Below are 22,917 nucleotides of genomic sequence, written 5' to 3' on the forward strand. Positions count from 1 at the left end.
ATGCTTTGACACCTTGTAGAAATGCTGTAAAATATACCAGTTAAAGCTTCTAAAAATATTAAAGTGCTCTATGAATGTAAGCCAGGAAATGGAATAGCAATAAAAAGACTGGAGGCTGTGAGGAAGAACTCATTTGAGATTGTTTGGGATCACTGAATAAAAAGTGCTCGTGTGATGACACTAAAGCAACTTCACAGGAAAAAAATTCTTTAGTTGTGAGAGGTGCGTCAAACAAAGAGGCAGGAGCAGTGCAGCAGAAGGACTGAATATTCGTTTAATCCAATACTTGGACATTAGTCTGAGGCTTGGACAGTCTTCTATAAACACCTCTATCACCAGGACAAGCAACCCCAAAAGCTTGGACAACCATGAGGAAACAAAGAAACACCATGCAGGCAAAGGAGCAGGAAAAAAACCCACAAGACCAAATAAATGAGGAGGAAATAGGAAAAATGCCTGAAAAAGAATTTAGAGTAATGATACTAAAAATGATACAAAATCTCGATAACAAAATAGAGAAAGTACAAGAAACAGTTCATAAGAACTCAGAAAAACAAACAGCCATGGATAACAAAATAACTGAAATTAAAAATACTCTAGATGCTATAACCAGCAGAATGACTGAGGCAGAAGAACGAATAAGTGAGTTGGAAGATAGAATGGGAGAAATAAACGCCACAGAGCAGGTAAAAGAAAAAAAAATAAAAAGACTAGAAGACAGCCTCAGAGACTTCAGTGACAACCTTAAACGTACCAACATTCGAATTATAGGCATCCCAGAAGAAGAAGAAAACAAGAAAGGGTCTGAGAAAATATTTGAAGAGGTTCTAGTGGAAAACTTCCCCAACATGGGAAAGGAAATAATTAATCAAGTCCAAGAAGCACAGAGAGTCCCATACAGAATAAACCCAAGGAGAAATACACCAAGACACCTATTAATCAAACTAACGACAATTAAACACAAAGAAAAAATATTAAAAGCAGCAATAGAAAAGCAACAAACAACATATAAGGGAAAACCCATCAGGATAATAGCTGACCTTTCTACAGAAACTCTGCAGGCCAGAAGGGAATGGCAGGATATACTGAAAGTCCTGAAAGAGAGAAACCTACAGCCAAGAATACTCTACCCAGCAAGAATCTCATTCAGATTTGAGGGAGAAGTCAAAAGCTTTCCAGACAAGCAAAAGTTAAGAGAATTCAGCACCACCAAACCAGCCTTACAACAAGTGCTAAAGGAACTTCTCTAAGTAGGAAACACAAGAAAAGGAAAACACCTACAAATACAAACCCAAAACAATTCAGAAAATGGTACTTGGAACACACATGTCAATAATCACTTTAAATGTAAATGGATTAAATGCTCCAACCAAAAGACACAGACTGGCTGAATGGATACAAAAAGAAGACCCTTCTATATGCTGCCTACAAGAAACCCACTTCAGACCAAGGGATACATATAGACTGAAAGTAAAGGGATGGAAAAAGATATTCCATGCAAATGGAAGTCAAAAGAAAGCTGGAGTAGCAATACTCATATCAGACAAATTAGACTTGAAAGTAAAGACTATTAAAAGAGACAAGGAAGGGCACTACATAATGATCAAGGGATCCATCCAAGAAGAACATATCACAATGGTAAATATCTATGCCCCCAATATAGGAGCACCTCAATACATAAGGCAAATGCTAACAGCTATAAAAGGGGACATCGACAGTAACACAATTATAGTGGGAGACTTGAACACCCCACTTACATCAATGGACAGATCATCCAAACAAAATAAATAAAGACACACAAGCTTTAAATGACACATTAGAACATCTCGACTTAATTGATATTTATAGGACATTCCATCCAAAAACGACAGACTACACTTTCTTCTCAAGTGCACACGGAACATTTTCCAGGATAGATCACATCTTGGGTCACAAATCGAACCTCGGCAAATTCAAGAAAATTGAAATCATATCAAGCATCTTCTCAGACCACAAGGCCATAAGACTAGATATCAATTACAGGAAAAAAACTGCAAAAAATACAAATACATGGAGGCTATACAATTCACCCTTAAACAACCAAGGAATCACTATAGAAATCAAAGAGGAAATCAAAAAATATCTAGAAACAAATGATAACGAAAACACAACAACCCAAAACCTATGGGACGCAGCAAAAGCAGTTCTAAGAGGGAAGTTTATAGCAATACAGTCCTACCTTAAGAAACAAGAAAATGATCGAATAAACAACCTAACCTTACACCTAAAACAACTAGAGAAAGAAGAACAAAGAAACCCCAAAGTGAGCAGAAGGAAAGAAATCATAAAGATCAGAGCAGAAATAAATGAAAAAGAAAGGAAAGAAACCATAAGAAAAATAAATAAAACTAAAAGCTGGTTCTTTGAGAAGATCAACAAAATTGATAAACCATTAGCCAGACTCATCAAGAAAAAAAGGGAGAAGATGCAAATCAACAGAATTAGAAATGAAAAAGGAGAAGTCACAACGGACACCTCAGAAATACAAAACATCATGAGAGACTACTACAAGCAACTATATGCCAATCAATTGGATAACCTGGAAGAAGTGGATACATTCTTAGAAAAATACAATCTTCCAAGACTGAACCAGGAAGAAATAGAAACCATGAACAGACCAATCACAAGTACGGAAATTAAGGCAGTGATTAAAAATCTCCCAACACACAAAAGACCAGGACCAGATGGATTCACAGGCGAATTCTATCAAACATTTCGAGAAGAGTTAACACCTATCCTTCTCAAACTCTTCCAAAATATTGCAGAAGGTGGAGCACTCCCAAACTCATTCTACGAGGCTACCATCACCCTGATACCAAAACCAGGCAAAGATGTCACAAAAAAAGAAAACTACAGACCAATATCACTGATGAATATAGATGCAGAAATCCTCAACAAAATACTAGCTAACAGACTGCAACAGCACATTAAAAAAATCATACACCACGATCAAGTGGGGTTTATCCCTGGGATGCAAGGATTCTTCAATATACGCAAATCAATCAACGTGATACATCATATCAACAAATTGAAGGATAAAAACCATATGATCATTTCAATAGATGCAGAAAAAGCTTTTGACAAAGTTCAACATCCATTTATGATAAAAGCTCTCCAGAAAATGGGCATAGAAGGAAATTACCTCAACATCATAAAAGCCATATATGACAAACCAAAAGCCAACATTGTTCTCAATGGAGAAAAACTGGAAGAATTCCCTCTAAGAACAGGAACAAGACAAGGGTGTCCACTCTCACCACTATTATTCAACATAGTTTTGGAAGTGTTAGCCACAGCAATCAGAGAAGAAAAAGAAATTAAAGGAATCCAAATTGGAAAAGAAGAAGTAAAATTGTCACTCTTTGCAGATGACATGATATTATATATAGAAAACCCTAAAGACTCTACCAGAAAACTGCTAGCACTCATTGATGAGTTTAGTAACGTATCAGGATACAAAAGTAATGCACAGAAATCTCTTGCATTCCTATACACTAACAACGGAAGAGCAGAAAGAGAAATTAAGGAAACTCTCCCATTCACCATTGCAACAAAAAGAATAAAATACCTAGGAATAAACCTGCCTAAGGAGGCAAAAGATCTGTATGCAGAAAACTTTAAGACATTGATGAGAGAAATCAAAGATGACACAAACAGATGGAGGGACATACCATGTTCCTGGATTGGAAGAATCAACATCGTGAAAATGACTGTACTACCCAAAGCAATTTACAGATTCAATGCAATCCCGATGAAATGACCAATGGCATTTTTCACAGAACTAGAGCAAGAAATCTTATGATTTGTATGGAAACGCAAAAGACCCCGAATAGCCAAAGCAATCTTGAGAAGGAAAAATGGAGTTGGTGGAATCAGGCTTCCTGACTTCAAACTATACTACAAGGCCATAGTGATCAAGACAGTATGGTACTGGCACAAAAATAGAAAGGAAGATCAATGGAACAGAATAGAGAACTCAGAAGTAAGCCCAAACACATATGGGCAGCTTATCTTTGACAAAGGAGGCACGAGTATACAATGGAAAACAGACAGCCTCTTCAATAAGTGGTGCTGGGAAAATTGGACAGCAACATGTACAAGAATGAAATTAGAACACTTCCTAACACCATACACAAAAATAAACTCCAAATGGATTAAAGACCTACATGTAAGGCCAGACACTATAAAACTCCTAGAGGAAAACATAGGCAGAACACTCTTTGACATACATCAAAGCAACATCCTTTTTGACCCACCTCCTAGAATCATGGAAATAAAATCAAGAATAAACGAATGGGACCTCATGAAACTTAAAAGCTTTTGCACAGCAAAAGAAACCATAAACAAGACTAAAAGGCAACCCTCAGAATGGGAAAAAATAATTGCCTATGAAACAACGGACAAAGGATTAACCTCCAAAATATACAAGCAGCTCATGCAGCTTCATACCAAAAAAGCAAATAACCCAATCCACAAATGGGCAGAAGATCTAAATAGACATTTCTCCAAAGAAGATATACAGATGGCCAACACACACATGAAAAGATGCTCAACATCACTCATCATCAGAGAAATGCAAGTCAAAGCCACAATGAGGTATCACCTCACACCAATCAGAATGGCCATCATCACAAAGTCTGGAAACAACAAATGTTGGAGAGGGTGTGGAGAAAAGGGAACTCTCCTGCACTGTTGGTGGGACTGTAAGTTGGTACAGCCACTATGGAAAACAATTTGGAGGTTCCTTAAAAAACTACAAATAGAACTACCATATGATCCAGTAATCCCACTCCTGGGCATATACCCAAAGAAAACCATAATCCCAAAAGAAACTTGTACCATAATGTTTATTGCAGCACTCTTTACAATAGCCAGGACATGGAAGCAACCTAAATGCCCATCAACAAATGAATGGATACAGAAGATGTGGCATATATATACAATGGAATATTACTCAGCTATAAAAAGGGATGAGATGGAGCTATATGTAATGAGGTGGATAGAACTGCAATCTGTCATACAGAGTGAAGTAAGTCAGAAAGAGAAGGACAAATATTGTATGCTAACTCACATATACGGAATCTAAAAATGGTACTGATGAACTCAGTGACAAGAACAAGGAAGCAGATACAGAGAATGGACTGGAGAACTCGAGGTATGGGAGGGGGTGGGGGGTGAAGGGGAAACTGAGAAGAAGCGAGAGAGTAGCACAGACATATATATACTACCAACTGTAAAATAGTGGGAAGTTGTTGTATAACAAAGGGAGTCCAACTCGAGGATGGAAGATGCCTTAGAGGACTGGGGCAGGGAGGGTGGGGGGGGGACTCGAGGGGGGGGCGTCAAGGAAGGGAGGGAATATGGGGATATGTGTATAAAAACAGTTGATTGAACCTGGTGTACCCCCCCCCAAAAAAATAAAATAAAATAAAAAAATAAATTAAAAAAAAAAAAAAGTGCTCGTGTAATCTTTAGATTATTCTTTATATTCTCACTCTTTGTAATCAGGATGTATTATTTGTGACCAAAAAGAAAAAAAGATTCTTAATTTGCTATTGATTTCTCTTCACCCGACAAGTCTTGTGTTTTTGGATTAGTGTGGAGACAGCACTCTGCAGTGATTGCAGTACTGTTTTATATCTGTGATGTATAACAGCCTTTTCCATTAGTTTGACTGTGGTGGCTGGAGGTATTTCTCCTAGCAGAGTCTACAGAAGGCTTACTGTTTCTCTATTTGAGTTCTGTTTCTCTGATGAGATAGAGAGTAAGTCCTTCTAAATAGGTTTTGGCAGATGATGTGCTTGGAAAACATGGGTTAAAATTAAAAAAAAAGAAACAACTTTGAATCAAACCTTTAGGGTTAGTGGTTGTTTATAGTATAGCAATGGAAATCTTATCATGGGAGTGAATTTATCTGACATTCTAATACCTGGAAATCTTTTAACTTTGTATTTTATCACTTCACCAGAATAGTGATAATTTTAGTTTATTATTATTATCCAGAGACAAAAAAAAGATGAATTTCTTTTACTTTAATAATTACTGTAAAATTTAAAATTATTTACAATTGTTTTGATCTTAATTTTATTATAGTCAGAACTTGATAAGCATCATAATTTTATTTTTAAAATTTTTTTATTTTGGGGGAGCTGCATTGGGTCTTCATTGCTGTATGTAAGCTTTCTCTAGTTGTGGTGAGCAGGGGCTACTCTCCCTTATGCCTTTCGGTGCGCAGGCTTCTCAGTGCCGTGGCTTCTCTTATTGTAGAGCACAGGCTCTGGGAGCTCAGACTTCAGTAGTTGCAGCACAAGGACTCAGTAGTTGTGGCATGTGGGCTTTAGAGTGCCCGGGCTTCAGTAGTTGTGACATGTGGGCTCAGTAGTTGTAGTTCATGGGCTCTAGAACGCAGGTTCAGTAGTTGTGACGCACGGGCTTAGTTGCTCTGCGGCATGTGGGATCTTCCCGACCAAGGATCGAACCTGTGTCCTCTGCGTTGGCAGGCAGATTCTCAACCACTGCACCACAAGAGAAGTCCCAGAACCTCAGAATTTTAATCAAAATATTTGACCAATGAGGATATCCATTTATCCAATATCAGTCATGCCAGTTAAATTGTTTTACTCTATATAAGTTGTGTATAAAACAGATGAAGAACTTATTTAAAATTTAATGTGGAAGAAGCCATTGAGGTCAGCTAGTTGCAGAAAATCTAGAAGCTTTATTATAAGAACATCCCATAGAACTAGATGGACATCATACTTGAAGTGGTTTTTTAAGTTCTTGTTTGGAGAAAAGCTAGTTACTCCAGAAGCATTAGTAATTATGTTATTTGCTGTAGCTTCATATCATTAAAATGTGTAATCTTTGAAGATGTGCAGATGGTTGAGTCATTTTGTAGTTCATGTTTTAAGGAGCTTCATGTGGTATATACAAGGGTGAGTCAAAAATTATCTGCAGTCTGGCTGTAGAATTTATTTTAATTAACTTTTCGAAAAGACAGATACATCATTTTTCAACATACTCTCCTCGCTTTTCAATACCCTTTGTCCATCTGTCAACAAGCTTTCATATTCCCTTATTAAAAAATGCTTTAGGCTGAGCTGCAAGCCACGAATGCACCGCTGTCTTCACTTCTTCATCAGAAGTGAATCTTGGTCCCTGTAAGGCTGCTTTCGGGGGACCAAACAGGTAAAAGTGGAGCAAGATCAGGACTATAGGGAGGATGCTTTTAACACCTCAAAAACAAAGTTTTTGCAGAGTGTTGACAGTATGGGCAGAAGTGTGCGGACGTTCACACCCTCAGGCCACAGAAAACGAATCTGCACGCTACTCTTCTTTTGTGCAGATCACAGGTGGGGCATCCATTTTTGCTCCCACCGCAGTTACAAATGAACTGATGTAACATGTTCACACCTGCATAGCAGTGACTGGAGAGACAGTAGCCTTGAATGGAAAGCGCTGATAAGACAGTGTGGACAAGTTTTAATGTAACTGGAGTGCAGATAATTTTTGACTCACCCTCATAGGTGTTTATCTTGAACAAAACATGACTATCCTGATTATGACTTAGCATCTTATAAGCAACATTGAGTAATTTGTGCAGGGATGAGAAAAATTAGAAATGAATCAAAATCCTTACCAGGTGGATTTTTTCCTTGATCTTGATCTTTGCCTCACGTTTACATCTAGAGCCTCGTGGGAGGGAGCACGCTTGCATCTCACATGTGGCCAATGTCAAGGGTCTGTCTCCTAACCAGTGCAGGTGGTTAGGGCCTTAACTTATCTGTAATTCTGGCATATTTGGTTTGAGATAAGTGAAGTTTTATAAACTCTAGCATTATTGACATACAGTTTTTTAAATTATTACCTTTTGAACCTTGATGTAGTAATCCCATTGTCAGGTTAGTAAAATTAATGCACTTCTGATCATCTGGTTTAAGTGTCCTTGTGCTCTGGTTAAGTGTACTTAAGGACATGTAATTTTTGGTAACTTAACTTTGTGAAAATGTAGTTGTATCACAAACGTATTCATAACCTGCTGTTCACACAGGATGTGTTCTTTTGAGGCTGACTTTTTTGGCACAACATAACATTTGTGAGATTCATTTATGTTATCACATGTTCCAGAAGTTTGTTCCTCTTTATAAATATGCTGAGTATTCCATTGTGTGGATTTACTGCACTTTACCATGTTGATAAACATGTGTTTAAAGTTTTTGGCTGTTATGAGGAAAACTTAAAGCACTTTGATAAGGAACATTAACAATAACAGACTGTAATTAAGCCCTAGTTGGGGTCAGGTAGAGGCTATCATTAAGATGGATGAAGTTATTTAATTGCCTATTAAATGTAATTTGATTTTTTTATTTTTCTTTGTTTTGCTTAATGTGTTTTCTTATTTCCTCACTTTTCATTCTCCAGAAATAATTTGATTTTATCTTATAATCTCTTTTTATGTTAAGTCTAGGCTTTGAGAGACAAAGTTGAGAGATGATGTATGAATATTCATTGCAGACAGGGTTGAGAGGAGAGAATATAGAATAATATCTGATGAAAAATAACACGTACCTGAAAAGAGCTATTTGTCTAAGGAGTGAGAGTGTATTACGTGTGTATGAGAGAGTGTGTCTGTGTGCACGTATGCACATGCATATATGTCTGTGTTTTGATTTAGCATTATATTTACAAAAAAATCTTTAGAAATTATTAACAGTCTCTTCAGCCTTGAAAAAAATCTCACTGAAATAAATTTGGTAATCTTTGGGGTCCTGAATAATATAAAGCAATTTAGAAAGAAGACGTAAAAGGAAAAATAAATAATAAATAAAGCATTGGCCTTAGAACTCAAAAAAAAAGAAGAAAAAGAAAAGGAAAGGAATAGACATAGACCAGAAGGAAAAGAGGAAGGAGAGGACAGAGTGAGAAAAAGAGGAAGAGGAGGCTGTAGTGTGTAACTGAGTTATACTGTGCCCTCATATGACCCAATTTTTTTCTTTTAAGATAGTGATCTTGCTTAAGACCTTACTCATTTTATTACACATGTAAATTTGTTCCCCATTGACTATTCTATGATACCTACTGAACAATGATGGTTGGATAAAGACTCATTTTTATCAACATTACAGATTTTGGAATTAGGAAGAAATGTTTATTGATGGAGGGATAATGAACCCTTGGTAAAGGATCTCTCAAACTGATCATATTGAGACTTTCTTTTTTCCTTCATTTAAAAAATTTCTGGTTTTCAGACATGTTTGAATGAAAGTTTAATCCAGTCCTATATTCATAACGGTTTGAATGATTATTTGTGCTTAGATCAGATGAGTGACACAAAAAGGAGACAGTGAATATAAACTACTTTGACACTTATATTTGGTAGTTAATTTGGTGATTATCATCCACAGTTGTAAATATATCCATGCAGCACCTTTGAGAAGTCAGGTGTCCTTAGTCCCCTGTATTAAGAGACGTGTGTCTTATTTCTATTCTTTCAGTTAACTGATAATCTTGGCCCTTTAAACTTGCTTGGTTTTATTTTAATTAAAAAAATATTTTTGAGGCCCACTGATGGCACTTGTCAGTCCCTGTTTTCTTCTTTAGACAGGGGGTCGATGCCTCAACCTCACAACACCAATCCAGCCAGCTTAAATTCTGGTTTTGAAGGTCGTTATTTATGAAATTCTGAGGTTGTGGAAAGTAAGAATCTTGGAGGAACTGATGGAGATACAGGACCTGTAGAAGTAAAATGTGTGTTCAGTTTGTCGAGAGCCCAGCAGTCATGTTTTTTGATTTGTAGTGATTAAAGAGGAGGGACTAAAGGAGAGGAGATTAAAATGGATTAATTCTGATTAATGATAGAAATAGAATAAAATATTCATTTTTGGAAGAAGGGGCTACCTGCCTTCTGTGTTTCAGTTACTTTGCTAAATACATGCTGGGCAGAGGGTTGTTTTTGGTTTTTTGTTTGTTTGTTTTTTACACATCAGAGAATTGCAGCTTTGAGGGGCTAAGTGACTTTCTAGTGTGACACAGTGAGTATGAAGCTTATTCAGCCTCAAGGCCAGAGTTCTCTGACTCTTAGAGCTTGTAGTATAGTTTCCATTCTCCATTCTTTCCACACTAACTCCATTCTACCCCTGAGGCTTTACAGGAACTCAGTTACAGATTGGGGATTAATATCTACAGCTCCTGAGTGCCCTCATGCCTGTGAACTTTAGACTTTGAGATCCAGAGACCACTGTCAAGGGCGGGAGCACTCGGGTGATGGGAACTCCACATGCCCCGGCTAAATGTAAGCTCTACCTTTTAGAATCCAGGCTCTAGGATGCTGATACAATCTGTTCATTTTGTTCACTCCCAAATCCCCAGTACCTAGGCTAGTGATTGGTATTAATTAGCAGCTCAGTAAACATTTGTCAGATGAATAATGAGGGAACGCCCATAGGGTAGGCTGGCCCTGCTTGATGAATAGAGGCTGAGCCAGACAGGAGGTCCTGGCAGGACAGGAGGAAGGGAACCTGGGAACAGATATTCTGTATCATCTGGGCAGGGACTCAGAGGTATGATTTTAGTTTCTTGGAGAAGTGGTCAGTACACGGTAAAGTAGGGTCCACTGGGAGAAGGGCCCTAGTTAGAGGCAGCCAAGGGCATGTGGGCTGGAACTGGGTCTGGGGAGCAGAGCATCACAGTGCCCATGGCCACATCAGTGTGGGCACTGGGTTGACCTGCTTACTTAGAGCCCAGACATTCTCTCTGCTTATAGATAAGGTTGGATTCAGATCCAAAGCTGCCAGCTGTGGAACTGATGGATGCAAGGGCAGGGAGGTGAGCTATCATTGAAAGGACCCATGGATCACTTTCTTTACTTGTGTCCATTGTGTGTTAGGAGAAATGAATCATGTGGGAATGTTCAGTGTTTTGTTCGTTCAGCATTGCCATACTAATCAAGTTCCTTGAGATCAAAGGACGTGATTGATGTCCATTAAACTTTTTCTACTATGGTTGTAGGTTAAAGCTGTGTATTCATTCATTTTTTTTTTAAATTAATTAATTTTATTTTTGGCTGCGTTGGGTCTTTGTTGCTGCGCACGGGCTTTCTCTGTTTGTGGTGAGCGTTGCAGTGCGCGGGCTTCTCATTGCTGTGGCTTCTCTTGCTACAGAACTTGGGCTCTAGTCGTGTGGGCTCAGTAGTTGTGGCACACGGGATTAGTTGCTCTGCGGCACGTGGGATCTTCCAGGACCAGGGATCGAACCCGTGTCCCCTGCATTGGCAGACGGATTCTTAACCACTGCACCACCAGGGAAGCCCCTGTATTCATTTAATTTTATAATATGATTGTATCTTATTGCACATATTTTAGAAATATTAGTTTTTGCAACCATTATTAGTTTTCATTGTCATTGATTATAATATTTCATTATGTGAGTGTAACATAATTTAGTTAATTGTCATATTGCTAAATCTTTAGTTGTTTCTGTTTTTTTCCCTACTCTCATAAGTAATGCTAAAGTAGAATTCATAGACGTAGCCTATTTCATTTTTTGAACTATTTTCTCGAGGTAGATTCCCAGAACATACTTTCAGGTTCAAAGGCTTTAAACTTTTATATTTTTTGGGAGCTCTTTATAAATGTTGCCTATTTCCTTCCTAGGAGAGCTGACTAGTTTACAGTGACAGCAAAAATGTGCTAGGGGCCAAGGCCTGCTGTACCTTTCATGAATGTTTGATGTTAATTTTTTTTAATCAGTAGTCATAAAATGTTCTTATTTATTTGATAATCAGTGAGGCATCAAATATATTTCCTGTTTTTGTTTGTTGTGTTTGTTCTTTCCCAGATTGTCCCTGATTATATCTTTTACTTTTAGAATATTTGATGCAAAAAGAAAGCAACCTTATGCTTATTGTGAATGATCTGGCATAGAATGTCATCTTGTGAGGGAGAGAGGAAATTGTGGCATTTCATTGTGATGGGATTGAATGTTCACACTAAGAACAAAACCCTTGAATTAGCACTAACGTGCTACTCTGGTCATGTGCCGGGCACTGTGTTGAATGGTTGACTAGCTTTTTAAATTTTTTCAACAACTCTGCAAGGTAGGTGCCGTCTTGGTTGTACATTTGAGTCACTGTTGACTAAGTTGGAGATTTTAGAGAAACCTTGGGTTAAAAATAATGGAAGAAGCAGCTGTAAAAAGGGTAGTATTGGAGAAGAGGCTTTCATCCTGCCTGAAAGCCACATTGTTTCCATATTTCTTCTTTCTGTGCTACCTTTGCCTTTCTTCTTCACTTGTTATATCATTGGAAATGACATCAATTACAGATGCGTTCTGCTTAAGAGTCAGACTCTTTTAAAACTTTAAATACCTCTGGAAGGGATTTGTCCTGGAAGGTTATGTTACTAACTCTTCATGTAAATTAATAATAAGATGGCTTTTCTTTTGACCCTGCTGGCAGTAGCTATCCCAAGGGATGTAACTTGGCTAGGGGGTGTGTTGCGAGGGAGAGGTGAGGTAGGTGTATTCAGAGGATGAAACACTTAGCAGAAAAGGAAGATCTGGGTGGAGAATCATAGCTGGGTGCACAGACAGAGAACTGGCTGCCTGTGGCCTGGCTTTGAGGGCTGTGAGATGTAGAAATGTGAATGAGGTGGCAGGATACCAATGACAGACACTTCCTATTTCAAAACTCTGTCCCTGGCCAGGCCTACATCCCAGAAAGAGGAAGGAAGCTTTTTTCTTCCTTCTCTGCACCCACTGCCCCCTGAAGTCACAGCAATCAAGTAGTAATATTATGTTCATTGCTATTGTGGTTAATAACTATTTTTAATACTTTTTCTATGAGTAAATGTGCAATGAGTGTCATGTAGACAACTGGAAAAATTAAACTTGTGGAACATGACTTATTTATCAATTGGAGACTAAATGCAGATTTTAGAAGATGTAAGCTAATGAAAGTTATAGGTTATGTTTCATAATGAGGCTTTTTTAGTCTAAAACCATATTAGCTTCTATAACTCTGGGGATAATTTCTAACCTCTGCTCTTGCCCTTCTGTTAGCTGTTTCCTTGTTTTCATGTCATTCCTGGCACACAAGGCCCTGGCACTTCAAATAAACAGGTGCTTCTGATAAGAGTATAAGATGGCTGGGAAATTAATAAAAATTTGCTTTTTAGCAGTATGCTGACTGTAACATTAACAGCGACTGAGCTGTGAGCATCGCGTTTGCATATTTTCCTAGACATCTGGAAATCTTACATCTAAGGAATAATCAGACCCTGTGGTAGTGTCTTCTCATAAACACTTTGCTAATGGCTCAGGATTTAAAAAAAAAAATCTACTACATTTAAAAGATTTACTATGTATTAGAAGTAAAAGGTTTACTTCTAATAAACACTCTGCCAGTGGCTCAGGATTTAAAAGATTTACTAGCAAAAGATTTACTACATAAATTATTTCCCCCTATGGGGTGAGTGCCCAGGCTGAAAATAGTCTACAGACCCTGACAGCCAAGCAGAAGGAGTACGCTTGTCTAAGTGAGACCTCTTGTGTGTAATTGGCTCCTCAGACAACGTGGAGCAGCATGAAGGCGTCTCATTTACAGTGTGCAGCTGTGAGGGTGTCACACGAGTGCTTGTTGTGTGGCTCGGGTGTCTTCTGTCTGCTGCTTTGCTTGTCTTCAGGAATCAGCCGTAGCTTCCCCCACGTCTTTGTTCATTGCAGAAAACATCTCCACAGTGTGCAGTATTTAGGCTTTATGTGTCTCCATATGTTGGAAATCAGCATTTCTAGATGGAAAATTTTTTTTCTGTTTAACAAAATGATAGCATATGAAGTTAAGTTTATTTAATCAGCCAGCATGTTCTTTTAGTTCTCGTTTCTCCGAGTACTTAAAGAAATTGCTGTTCACATGTACAAGAAGAGGAATGTGTAGAACCTCTTAATTTTCTACTAAACCCTAGCTTGACGACTAAAGGCCTTTCAGCCTCATGGTACTCAGAGGACAGGCGAAACTAAAGCAGTCTCTGGTGAGTGGTGGGTGACAGTCACTTGCCATTGCTATATTGGCTAGAATTCTAGAGGTCCAGAAAGGTATTTCTTTACTTGCTTCTCCCTGACTTTCTTTAGAATAATATGTGACCGTTTAAATGGTGCATATTCATTACTGAAAATTTAGAAGTAACAAATAAAAAGGAAATAGAAAGCCTCCATGCTACTGTGAACCATGGGTAACCCCTGTTAACAATTGTGGAATATTCCTCTTGCACCGTCTCTGTGCTTATGTTTATGTGTGCTTGCAAAAAAGGGGACTGTTTAGAAATTAGCTTTTAGACTAAATATATTAGGGACATTCTTCCTAGTCATTAACTATTTATCTATTATATCTCTTTTAATTCAGTGGGCCCTCCATGTCTCAGGTTTCACATCTATGGATTCAACCAACCACAGGTTGAAAATATTAAGAAATTCCAGGAAGTTCCAAAAAGCTGTGTGCCGACAACTTCATATAGCATTTAAATTGTGTTTACAACTATTTACATTATATTAGGTATTATAAGTAATCTGCAGCTGATTTGACGTATATGTGTAGATTATTCACAAATACTACACCATTTTATGTAACAGACTTGAGCATCTGTGGATTTTGATATCCTTGGGGAGGTCCTGAAACCAGTCCCCAGTGGAAACCAAGGGACAGCTGTGCTTACAAACTGTTCAATTTTATTGATAATATAGAATTTACATAATTTGTCCATTGTTATTGGACATTTAAGTTCTTTTCAATTTCTGATATTATAAACAGCACTATAATTAATGTTATAACTACATATATCCACATTCACAGTTTGTTCCATATGTAATAAAATAGCCTGCAGTTCCCCTGAAAGCAAAGCTTTTGGCAGTAAATTTATTTGAAAAGTGATCCAAGAGAGTGACAATGAGTGAATGGGGGATTTGAATTGAAAAGAAGGGAAAACCATTTCAAAATGTGGTATAGGTATAAATGTAACATATTTATTCTCACCAGGACCTTTTGAGGAGCCTTATGAAATATGTCTCAGAGCTATCTGCCTAGTGAAGAAAATGGGGGAGCATTTATCTGTCATCTCCCTTTCAACCATTCTCCACTGGTCCAAGGTGGGTCCTGTGGCCCCACAGGTTTCCCCTGTACTTCCAGACTGTGCAAGTGTGCGTCCCGAAGTGCACCTCCAGTAGGCAGCCAGAGACAGGAATGGTAGGGGTTGGGTGAGGCCCTGTTAAGTTACGTCTTCACAAAGGTGATCAAATCCTGCTTGCACTTGGTCGCTGCAGTAGTAGCTTGAGCAAGAGGTGGGACTGAGGATTTGCAGTAGGACACAAGTGTCCCATATACATTTTAGAATAGTATTTCTGGGTCAAAAGACATCCAAAATTGTATCTCTTAAAATACAAACACCCACCAGAGTAACAAATTAATTTACTTTCAAGTTGATTTATTTATTAAGCACCTGTATATTCTGCTGCTACCTGAGGATACAACAGGGGGTAAAACAGATGTGACTCTACTGTATCAGAGTGTACATAGTTTTGCAGGCAGAGAGTTAATGTGGGAGCAGATACATAAAGATTGATTCTGACAGTGCTAAATGTGACAAAGCAAATGAAGTGAAGCGATGCTGTTAGTAGTGACCTGAAGGAACTGAGACCCTGGTGGGGGCACCAGGGCCTGAGTGGAGGGCTTCAGGGTTGGTGGAATAGAGCCAAGGGGGAAACATGTAGGGAGGAGTCTGCAGGAAGGAGGTGAGGGCCGGCCCAAACACAGACTGCCTACTTTACATTTTTCTTAGGACTTGGCATGTCCATGAGAAATGTTTTAGCTTTTGGAATGTGGTCCTCTCTCAATATATACACTGTATGGGAATTAATCACTTTTAGATTCTTAGACTATATCATAAACATTCAGAATATATTGCAAATATAATTGCTTTTTCTTTGATGTTTTGAAATACACTTCAGGATCTTAGAGTGCCATAGGGTTTTTAAAATCAATCTCAGAATTAATACTAGTGAAGCATATAGAGAAGGAAGCAAATAGAAATTTTCTCTTAGATCATAGTGCTTTGTGGCTGAAGGTTTATTGTATCAATATACTTATATTTCATATATGTAGCAGCACCATTCAACTACTTCTTTACTCTAGAGAGCTCAGAAAAATTAGTTTTAAAGACATGAATTTATTCTTCAGACCTCTTACTTATAATGCCCAAGATATTTTTGTGACCTGAATAGCACATTAAGAAAGCAGCTCAATAAAGAGCTAAAAATAAATAAATAAATAAATAAATAAATAAATAAATAGATCATAAGAAAAAAAAACAAAGCACCTCTTTACAATATGGGTGTTTCCCTCATCTGTTGCTAACCGTACAATTAGCCCACTTTGTAGAAGATAGACCATGGAATTGTGATGGCCCCACATTAAAAAGCACATTCTTCCTTTTCAGTGATACGTAAAAACCACAGAAATCAGAATGACATCAGATATTGAAAGATTAGGATACTAAATCTGATCTCCCAAATCAGTAATTTATGTGCCACTTTCATGCTTTGCTATATTCTGTAGTGCTGATACTATTAAATACTTAATGTTTTTATCTTCATGACTCAGTTTTTGCTTAAATTTACTTAAGAATTTATATTATTGAAATAAATAGACAGTAACTTTAAATATGTATTCCTGACTATTAACATGAGAATGTTCATCTATGCCATCTAAAAGCATTATATGTACTTCGATTAATACCGCTCTCTTAGCATATTCGAACTGTCCCATCCAGGTGTGTGACCTTGGGCAAGTTACCAGCTTCTCCCAGCCTCTGTGTTCATCGTGTCTGATGGGGGTAATGAGGTCTCATTGACAGTCAAGTGCTTAACACAGTGCCTGACATAGTAATTACTTAGTAAACGGAAGCAACTGCAAGAATTCGATCTCTGTTACTCTTGCTGAAAAGTGCAGTATTGCAGATCTAGAAATTAGACGGGCACCTCCATTCTGCACTTACAGATAGGGCTCGAGGTAGTGGAAAAAACAATAGACCAAAGAGTTGGCAAAGTTTATATCTCTGTCTCTCTACGGACAGGCTCTGCAACTTGGTCAGGTCTTTTGGCCTCTCTAGGATTTGGTTTTGTTCATCAGACAAATCAGGAGGTTGATTTGACTCGATCCCAAGGCAACCAGCTCATAGGCTGCCAGCTGTTTGGCTCTGATTGTGAGGTGTGGTTCATCTATAATTTGAGCATGTTTCATTTGGTTGGTTTCTTAGCTGGTTGTCTGATGCGTAGAATAATCTGGAAAGTTGGTGTGGCCCCACGTGCCTCCCTGTTTTCATCATGTAAGTAAGCCTGGGCCAATTATTAATTGTTTTTGAAGCTGTATTTAATGATTTAATAATTATGAGCTATTGAAGTGTAGTCCTAGTAAAATTACATTGTAAAACTGAGGCATTTTTGAAGGATTTACTGATGAAAGTAAAATATAAATAAATTCATTTTATACATTTTTTCCTAACATTTGAGGTGTATTTAATATATGTTTGCCAGGCATGGAACCACTTGACCCATCATTGTCATCAGTAAAAAGTTATATGTGAGTTTCTGGACACACGGCCTACAGTTAAAGTAACTTTATCCCTGGCCTGCATGTCTTGCCATATCCTTTCCAGATCTGGATTCTATAGTTTTATGTTTTTCAGTCTCCTGATGGGGTAGGTCTAGACTTGGTAGTGATGAAGTTGAAATCAAGGAAGGAAAATAAATTTTTCAAAGTCTACTATAGCTGCTTTTTTAGATGGATGTGTATATAAATGTGGGTGTCTGTTTGTATGTTAGCGTAGTGTGAACCAGTTGCTGATTTTTTTTTTCCCTTAAGAATGTATCTTAGAAATTGTTCCATTCATATGTTTCCTCACTCTTTTGAATGGTTGTAGAGTGTTCCATTGAATGGGTGACCACCAGTGCTTAACCAGTCTCTTTACGGTGGACATTTAGCCTTTTTCTAGCTTCTGCTATCACGCACAGTCAAGCTCTAATGAATGTCTTGTGTGTGTGAGCTTTTGTGCATACGTTTGTGTATCTGTAGGTTAAATTGCTGGGTTGGAGGGTTCGTACATTTGAGATTTTGATTAGACACACAGCTCTTCATGGAGGCTGAACAGTGTACACACCCACCAACAATGTGTGTGTGCACCTGCTTCTGCTCAGCTGCCTTCCGCTGCAGGATCCCTGTCTTACGAAGCAATTTGAATACTACTTATTATACTGTGTTGTCTCTGGGAAAATGCTCATCAGATGGGTGGTCATTACTATTTGTGCAGATTTCACAGAGATTGAATCTTACACTGAGGACCACTTTCTTAACTGGATGCATTTGCTGAATTAAATGGCTTGCACAGTTAAGCATCTTGGAATGTACTTTACGTTGCTTCAGAGCACAGTTATACCAGTGTGGAAGAGCTCCAATTTGCATATTATCAGCAACTAAAGCCTTCCATGGAGATGCATTCCCATAATGAAACACACTATAAGTATTATACAAAAGGTTTGGCCAGGAACAGAGTTATTTACATTTTATTTTTCTTAAATTTAGAAGGAAAAGGCATTATCACCAGATACTATTTCCATATTTTTACAGAAAACTAATATTAGTTGGTGGAATTGGACTAAAACACAGGGAGTTGTCCTCTTATTCCTTGTTTCGTGACCATTTGATTGTGTACATGCAAGCACATAGCCTTCAGATCTGAGAGTTAAAGCTGCTATGGTGCCTTTAAGAAAATAGAGTAGTTTGTGTTATAGAAAGATATGGACACACTCCTTCTCTTCCACATTTAGGACTTACTACATACATTTAGGAAGATTGTAAAGGATATTCAAAACTACTATCTCTTTTCTCTTTTTCTCTTTGGGCTGCAGCTTGGCTTATATGAAAGTCAGTTCCTGAAGGAACTTAGATCTTATTTATTTTTTATGCTAATATGCCAATGTGACCTTTTCTAAAATTGACTGTTGTTCTGATTTTTTTTTTTCTTCTGGCTTTTATAGAAGGACTTGTAAACTTCTTTTTTATGATATTTTCTAATTTGATTTTCAAATATGGTGCTTTACATTAGCATCGTACTAATTCACTTAAAAGGAAAAATGTTTCCATCATTGGCCTATTTGAAAAGCAGTTGTAGTGTTGGATGTGGTATTTATAGTGAAGATGCTGGTTAAACCCCAAAGAATAACTCAATGCAAAATCTTTTCGCGTTATTGAAATAAAAATACAAATTAAAAAGTTATTATTAGGCAATCTTTGTTTTCTTTTTTTAGCACATATATTATGTTTCGAGGAAACTGTCTGATTGTAGTTAGACTGTTGAGTTTTAAATTGTTCTGTCCCCCTAAGGAAAGCAGTTTGTGGTGTTGCTCAGTCAGTGGAAAAACAAAATGAGGCTCTGTCGTGGCATGTATTGCTCTGCTTAACCTTTCCCCACAAATCGCTGAAGCTCCTGGCTAGTTGAACTAAGGGAAGAAAACCATTTCCACTGAACCATAGCACCCCCTAGCAGCCTAATAATTTATGTTTTTAAAATTCAAAGGAACATTTTGTTTATGCTTATAAAAAGAATAATTAAATCTAATATGATATGATATCTCTTACATTCTTGTGACCAAGAAGAGACTTTTGAAAGATTCCATAGAAATTATGGGGAATGGAAGAAGGTGTAACCCTTTTTGCATAGAATTGTTACATAGCTTTTCTGTGGGATGCTGGGATCTGGATGCAGACCTTGAGCTGTGGCTGGACCCCTGAGCCCTCTGTAGATACAGTGAACAGTGAAATGTTTTCTAGCCAGTTGCCTAACCATGCTTAATTGTGTGTTACAGGTACTTCTCCCAGCAGCTGGTCTGTTACAGTTACAGGATGTGAAGAAGACTTGCTGTGAATTTTTGGAATCTCAGCTTCACCCTGTCAACTGCTTAGGAATCCGGGCTTTCGCTGATATGCACGCATGCACGGACCTCCTGAACAAGGCCAACACCTATGCAGGCAAGTGGAATAAACCTCGATTGCGTTTGAGACAGGGAAGAATCTGGAACTCTTGATTTCTGATATGATTCTGTAGTGAGTTCTGGAAAGTTGTGTCATGTTTCTGGATCTGGACTTTATAAAAATACATTTAAAGTCTTATAATGGTATTGTAGCACTGCATAATTGAGGCATGCTCATAACATTCTGAATTTAAAAGAAAAAAAAACTGTATGTGGTGTTAGGCCTGAATAATAGAATAGCTAGTTTTATGCAAATATTGAATTCCTCTGTATTTTTCTTATATGCGTATGTCTAATTTGACAATTAATAGGCATAGAAGAAACTGTTTACATATGAAATAAAGTCATTTTATCTCCGGATTTTTACACCCTTGTGTTCAAGAAAACATTCTGTGGCTTAAAAATCTTCAAAGCAAAGAAATCTAGTTGCCTTTGAGTGGGCTAGAAAAATCGATCCCAAATAGAGGCAGCCCTCTCCTTAGATTAAACACTGGTTTCCATGACCTCCTGCTGGCATCTTCTCCCTGTGGTGGTGGATGGAGGCCTGTGGCTGTCCAGTCGGGGAGAAGAGATTATTGTTATAGCTTTGGTACACAGAAGTAACCAATAATTTATTTTGCTCTGAGTTTACAAACATTTTAAAAATTCATGTTAAAAGTGATTATTAGGAAGTTTCTAATTTTTTAAAGAACCATTTTCTAGAAGATAAACCTGGTGGAAGTTACAGTCCCCCATCTCTGCCCTATATTTGTGAGACCCAATAGGAACAGTTACTATAGAACCTTCCAAGACTGCTGCTCCTTAGTAAGCTCTAGAACCCCAGCTTCCTGTAGTCTTCAAGTGCAAGAGCCTCTCATCTAAACTCTGCTCCACCCTGCTTACTCTGATAACTAAGGAACATTTTGGCACATAGACCCAGGTAAGGGGTGTGTGTATATTTATAGACAGAGCATCTGACAGGAGAAGTATTCTTAGAATCCCAGTTTCATTTATCAAAGAAATAGTTGTACAAGGTGGTTAGTTGGGGAAAAAAATAAAACAAAAAATCCCACAGCGCTACAGTGAAGCATAATAAGTCCAGTAAGTTTGAACCTTATAGATTTCTCTGGGGTGGCCTGATTGGCCTAATTAACTACCTTTTGTAAAATTGTTTCAGTGGGAAAATGTGATCGGGGTCCCAAAATATTTATTTACAGGTAAACTTTTAGAACATAACCCTTCTGTAAGCTGGGGAATGCATATAATATGTAATCTCTGTTTAATATAGCTTTCTTGGGCTGCTAGTTGTCTCATGGTACTTGATAAATGTTACTGAATCTTAAGAGATAGAGAATGAGTAAAGTACTTTTTAATTAAGTATTTTTGCATTATAATTTAATGCAAAAAATACATTAGAAAGTATTTTTGCATTGTAGATTAATGCAAAAGATGTCCATACACAGTTATCATGATGTACTAGAACTCTGAGTTTCACTCATATCAGAAGCAACTCATTTACTGTGTTTTTAGGAGACAGATTTTGTTATTTCTTTCTCTTATTTACTATCTTAAATTTACTGTCGTATACGACAGAATGTGAATAACTTTCCACCAGAATTACAGCACCTCTACGTCTTAGTTTATAGGGTCTTTCTTCATAATTATGCTAAAAAGTTTTTGTGTAAAAATTGTCACTTTCAATAAAATTGCAAAGAAAATTTGATTTTTCACTTTTAATGCACTAAATTTTAAATCAGAGTCTAAAAGATGTACTGCTTTTATATTTTGCATCTGAATCTTAAAGTCGCTCAAGTTTCTAAGTAACATTTTATAGCATCTTTTATAACGAAAAGATAGAAAAATAGAATAGTACTCACCACCCAACTTTGAGTTGTCAGTTTATTGATAATCTTGTTTTAACTACAGCCTTCTTAACTTTCCCCTCCTGTTATTATTTTTTATATGTAAACTTTTTAATGAAGTCTAATGAACATGTAAAAAAGTATGCAAATCATACATCTACAGCTTGATGAATTTTTATGTCCTCTTGTACAGTATTATTTTGAAGCAATTCAGTCATGTTATTTCCTCTGCATATTTCCTCTACAATTTTAAAGAAATAAAATTTCAGTGACCAACTTGATATAATCAAGCTATTTCCATAACTTCGGTGTATTGATAACTAGTTGCAACAAACTTTCTAAAATAATCCAGTATAATACTAAACTAAAATAGTAGTTCTTTATAGTGAAAATATCTGATTGTTGTGTATATCTTAAGCAAACAGGAGGTGGAGAGGAAAGGAGTCAACACAGGACGATGCCTAGAGTTCTCTTTTTCTGCCATAATAAATAATCGTTTTTCAGTCCCTCCCTCCTTTATTTTTACAGTTCAAGCACTTTATGTATCCTGAAGGCCTACACAAACTGCTAAATTACTTTCAAGTTCAAATTAGAGCATGTGAACAGATCTAGGAGAGTGAAGGTATTCCCAGAACAGTGACAGTAGAAGTTAATATCTTCGCTTTCTCCCCTCTGTCCTAGGCAGTGGGTTTACGAGTAGGGTCTGTGACATATAGGCAAGAAAGAAGGAAAGGATCAATAGAAGAGTTAATACATCCATAAGTACATATATACATGGAAACAAGGAGGGAGGAGAAAGGGGGACTGAGTGAAAGAGAGGGTAGGAAAGGGAAGAAAGTTGCATAACCTCAGGGTAGGTTCTGATCCAAGGTATGACTGCGCTTAAGAGACTGGAGCACTCCTTATCCTCTGCAGACTCACCAGCACTTCTGGGCACAAGATCGGCTTCATTCCTTTCTCTTGCAGA

The 22,917-nt window shown here is 37.5% G+C and overlaps 1 protein-coding gene across 10 annotated transcripts in view; it reads left to right on the top strand.

Moving 5' to 3' along the window:
• The window catches only part of KLHL2 (kelch like family member 2), a 142,285-nt gene that overhangs the window by 54,195 nt on the left and 65,173 nt on the right, over nucleotides 1-22,917 (top strand). For all 10 annotated transcript variants that reach the window (XR_009052541.1, XR_009052543.1, XR_009052544.1 and 7 more), the window contains one exon: nucleotides 19,945-20,107. Coding sequence is in view for 5 of the 10 variants with exons in the window: in XM_057726129.1 (XP_057582112.1) it covers nucleotides 19,945-20,107 (163 nt within the window). In the remaining 5 variants the exon portion in view is untranslated. The remainder of the gene's footprint in view (nucleotides 1-19,944; nucleotides 20,108-22,917) is intronic.

Source organism: Hippopotamus amphibius, chromosome 3 (genome assembly GCF_030028045.1).
Source record: "Hippopotamus amphibius kiboko isolate mHipAmp2 chromosome 3, mHipAmp2.hap2, whole genome shotgun sequence".
Lineage (NCBI taxonomy): Eukaryota > Metazoa > Chordata > Mammalia > Artiodactyla > Hippopotamidae > Hippopotamus > Hippopotamus amphibius.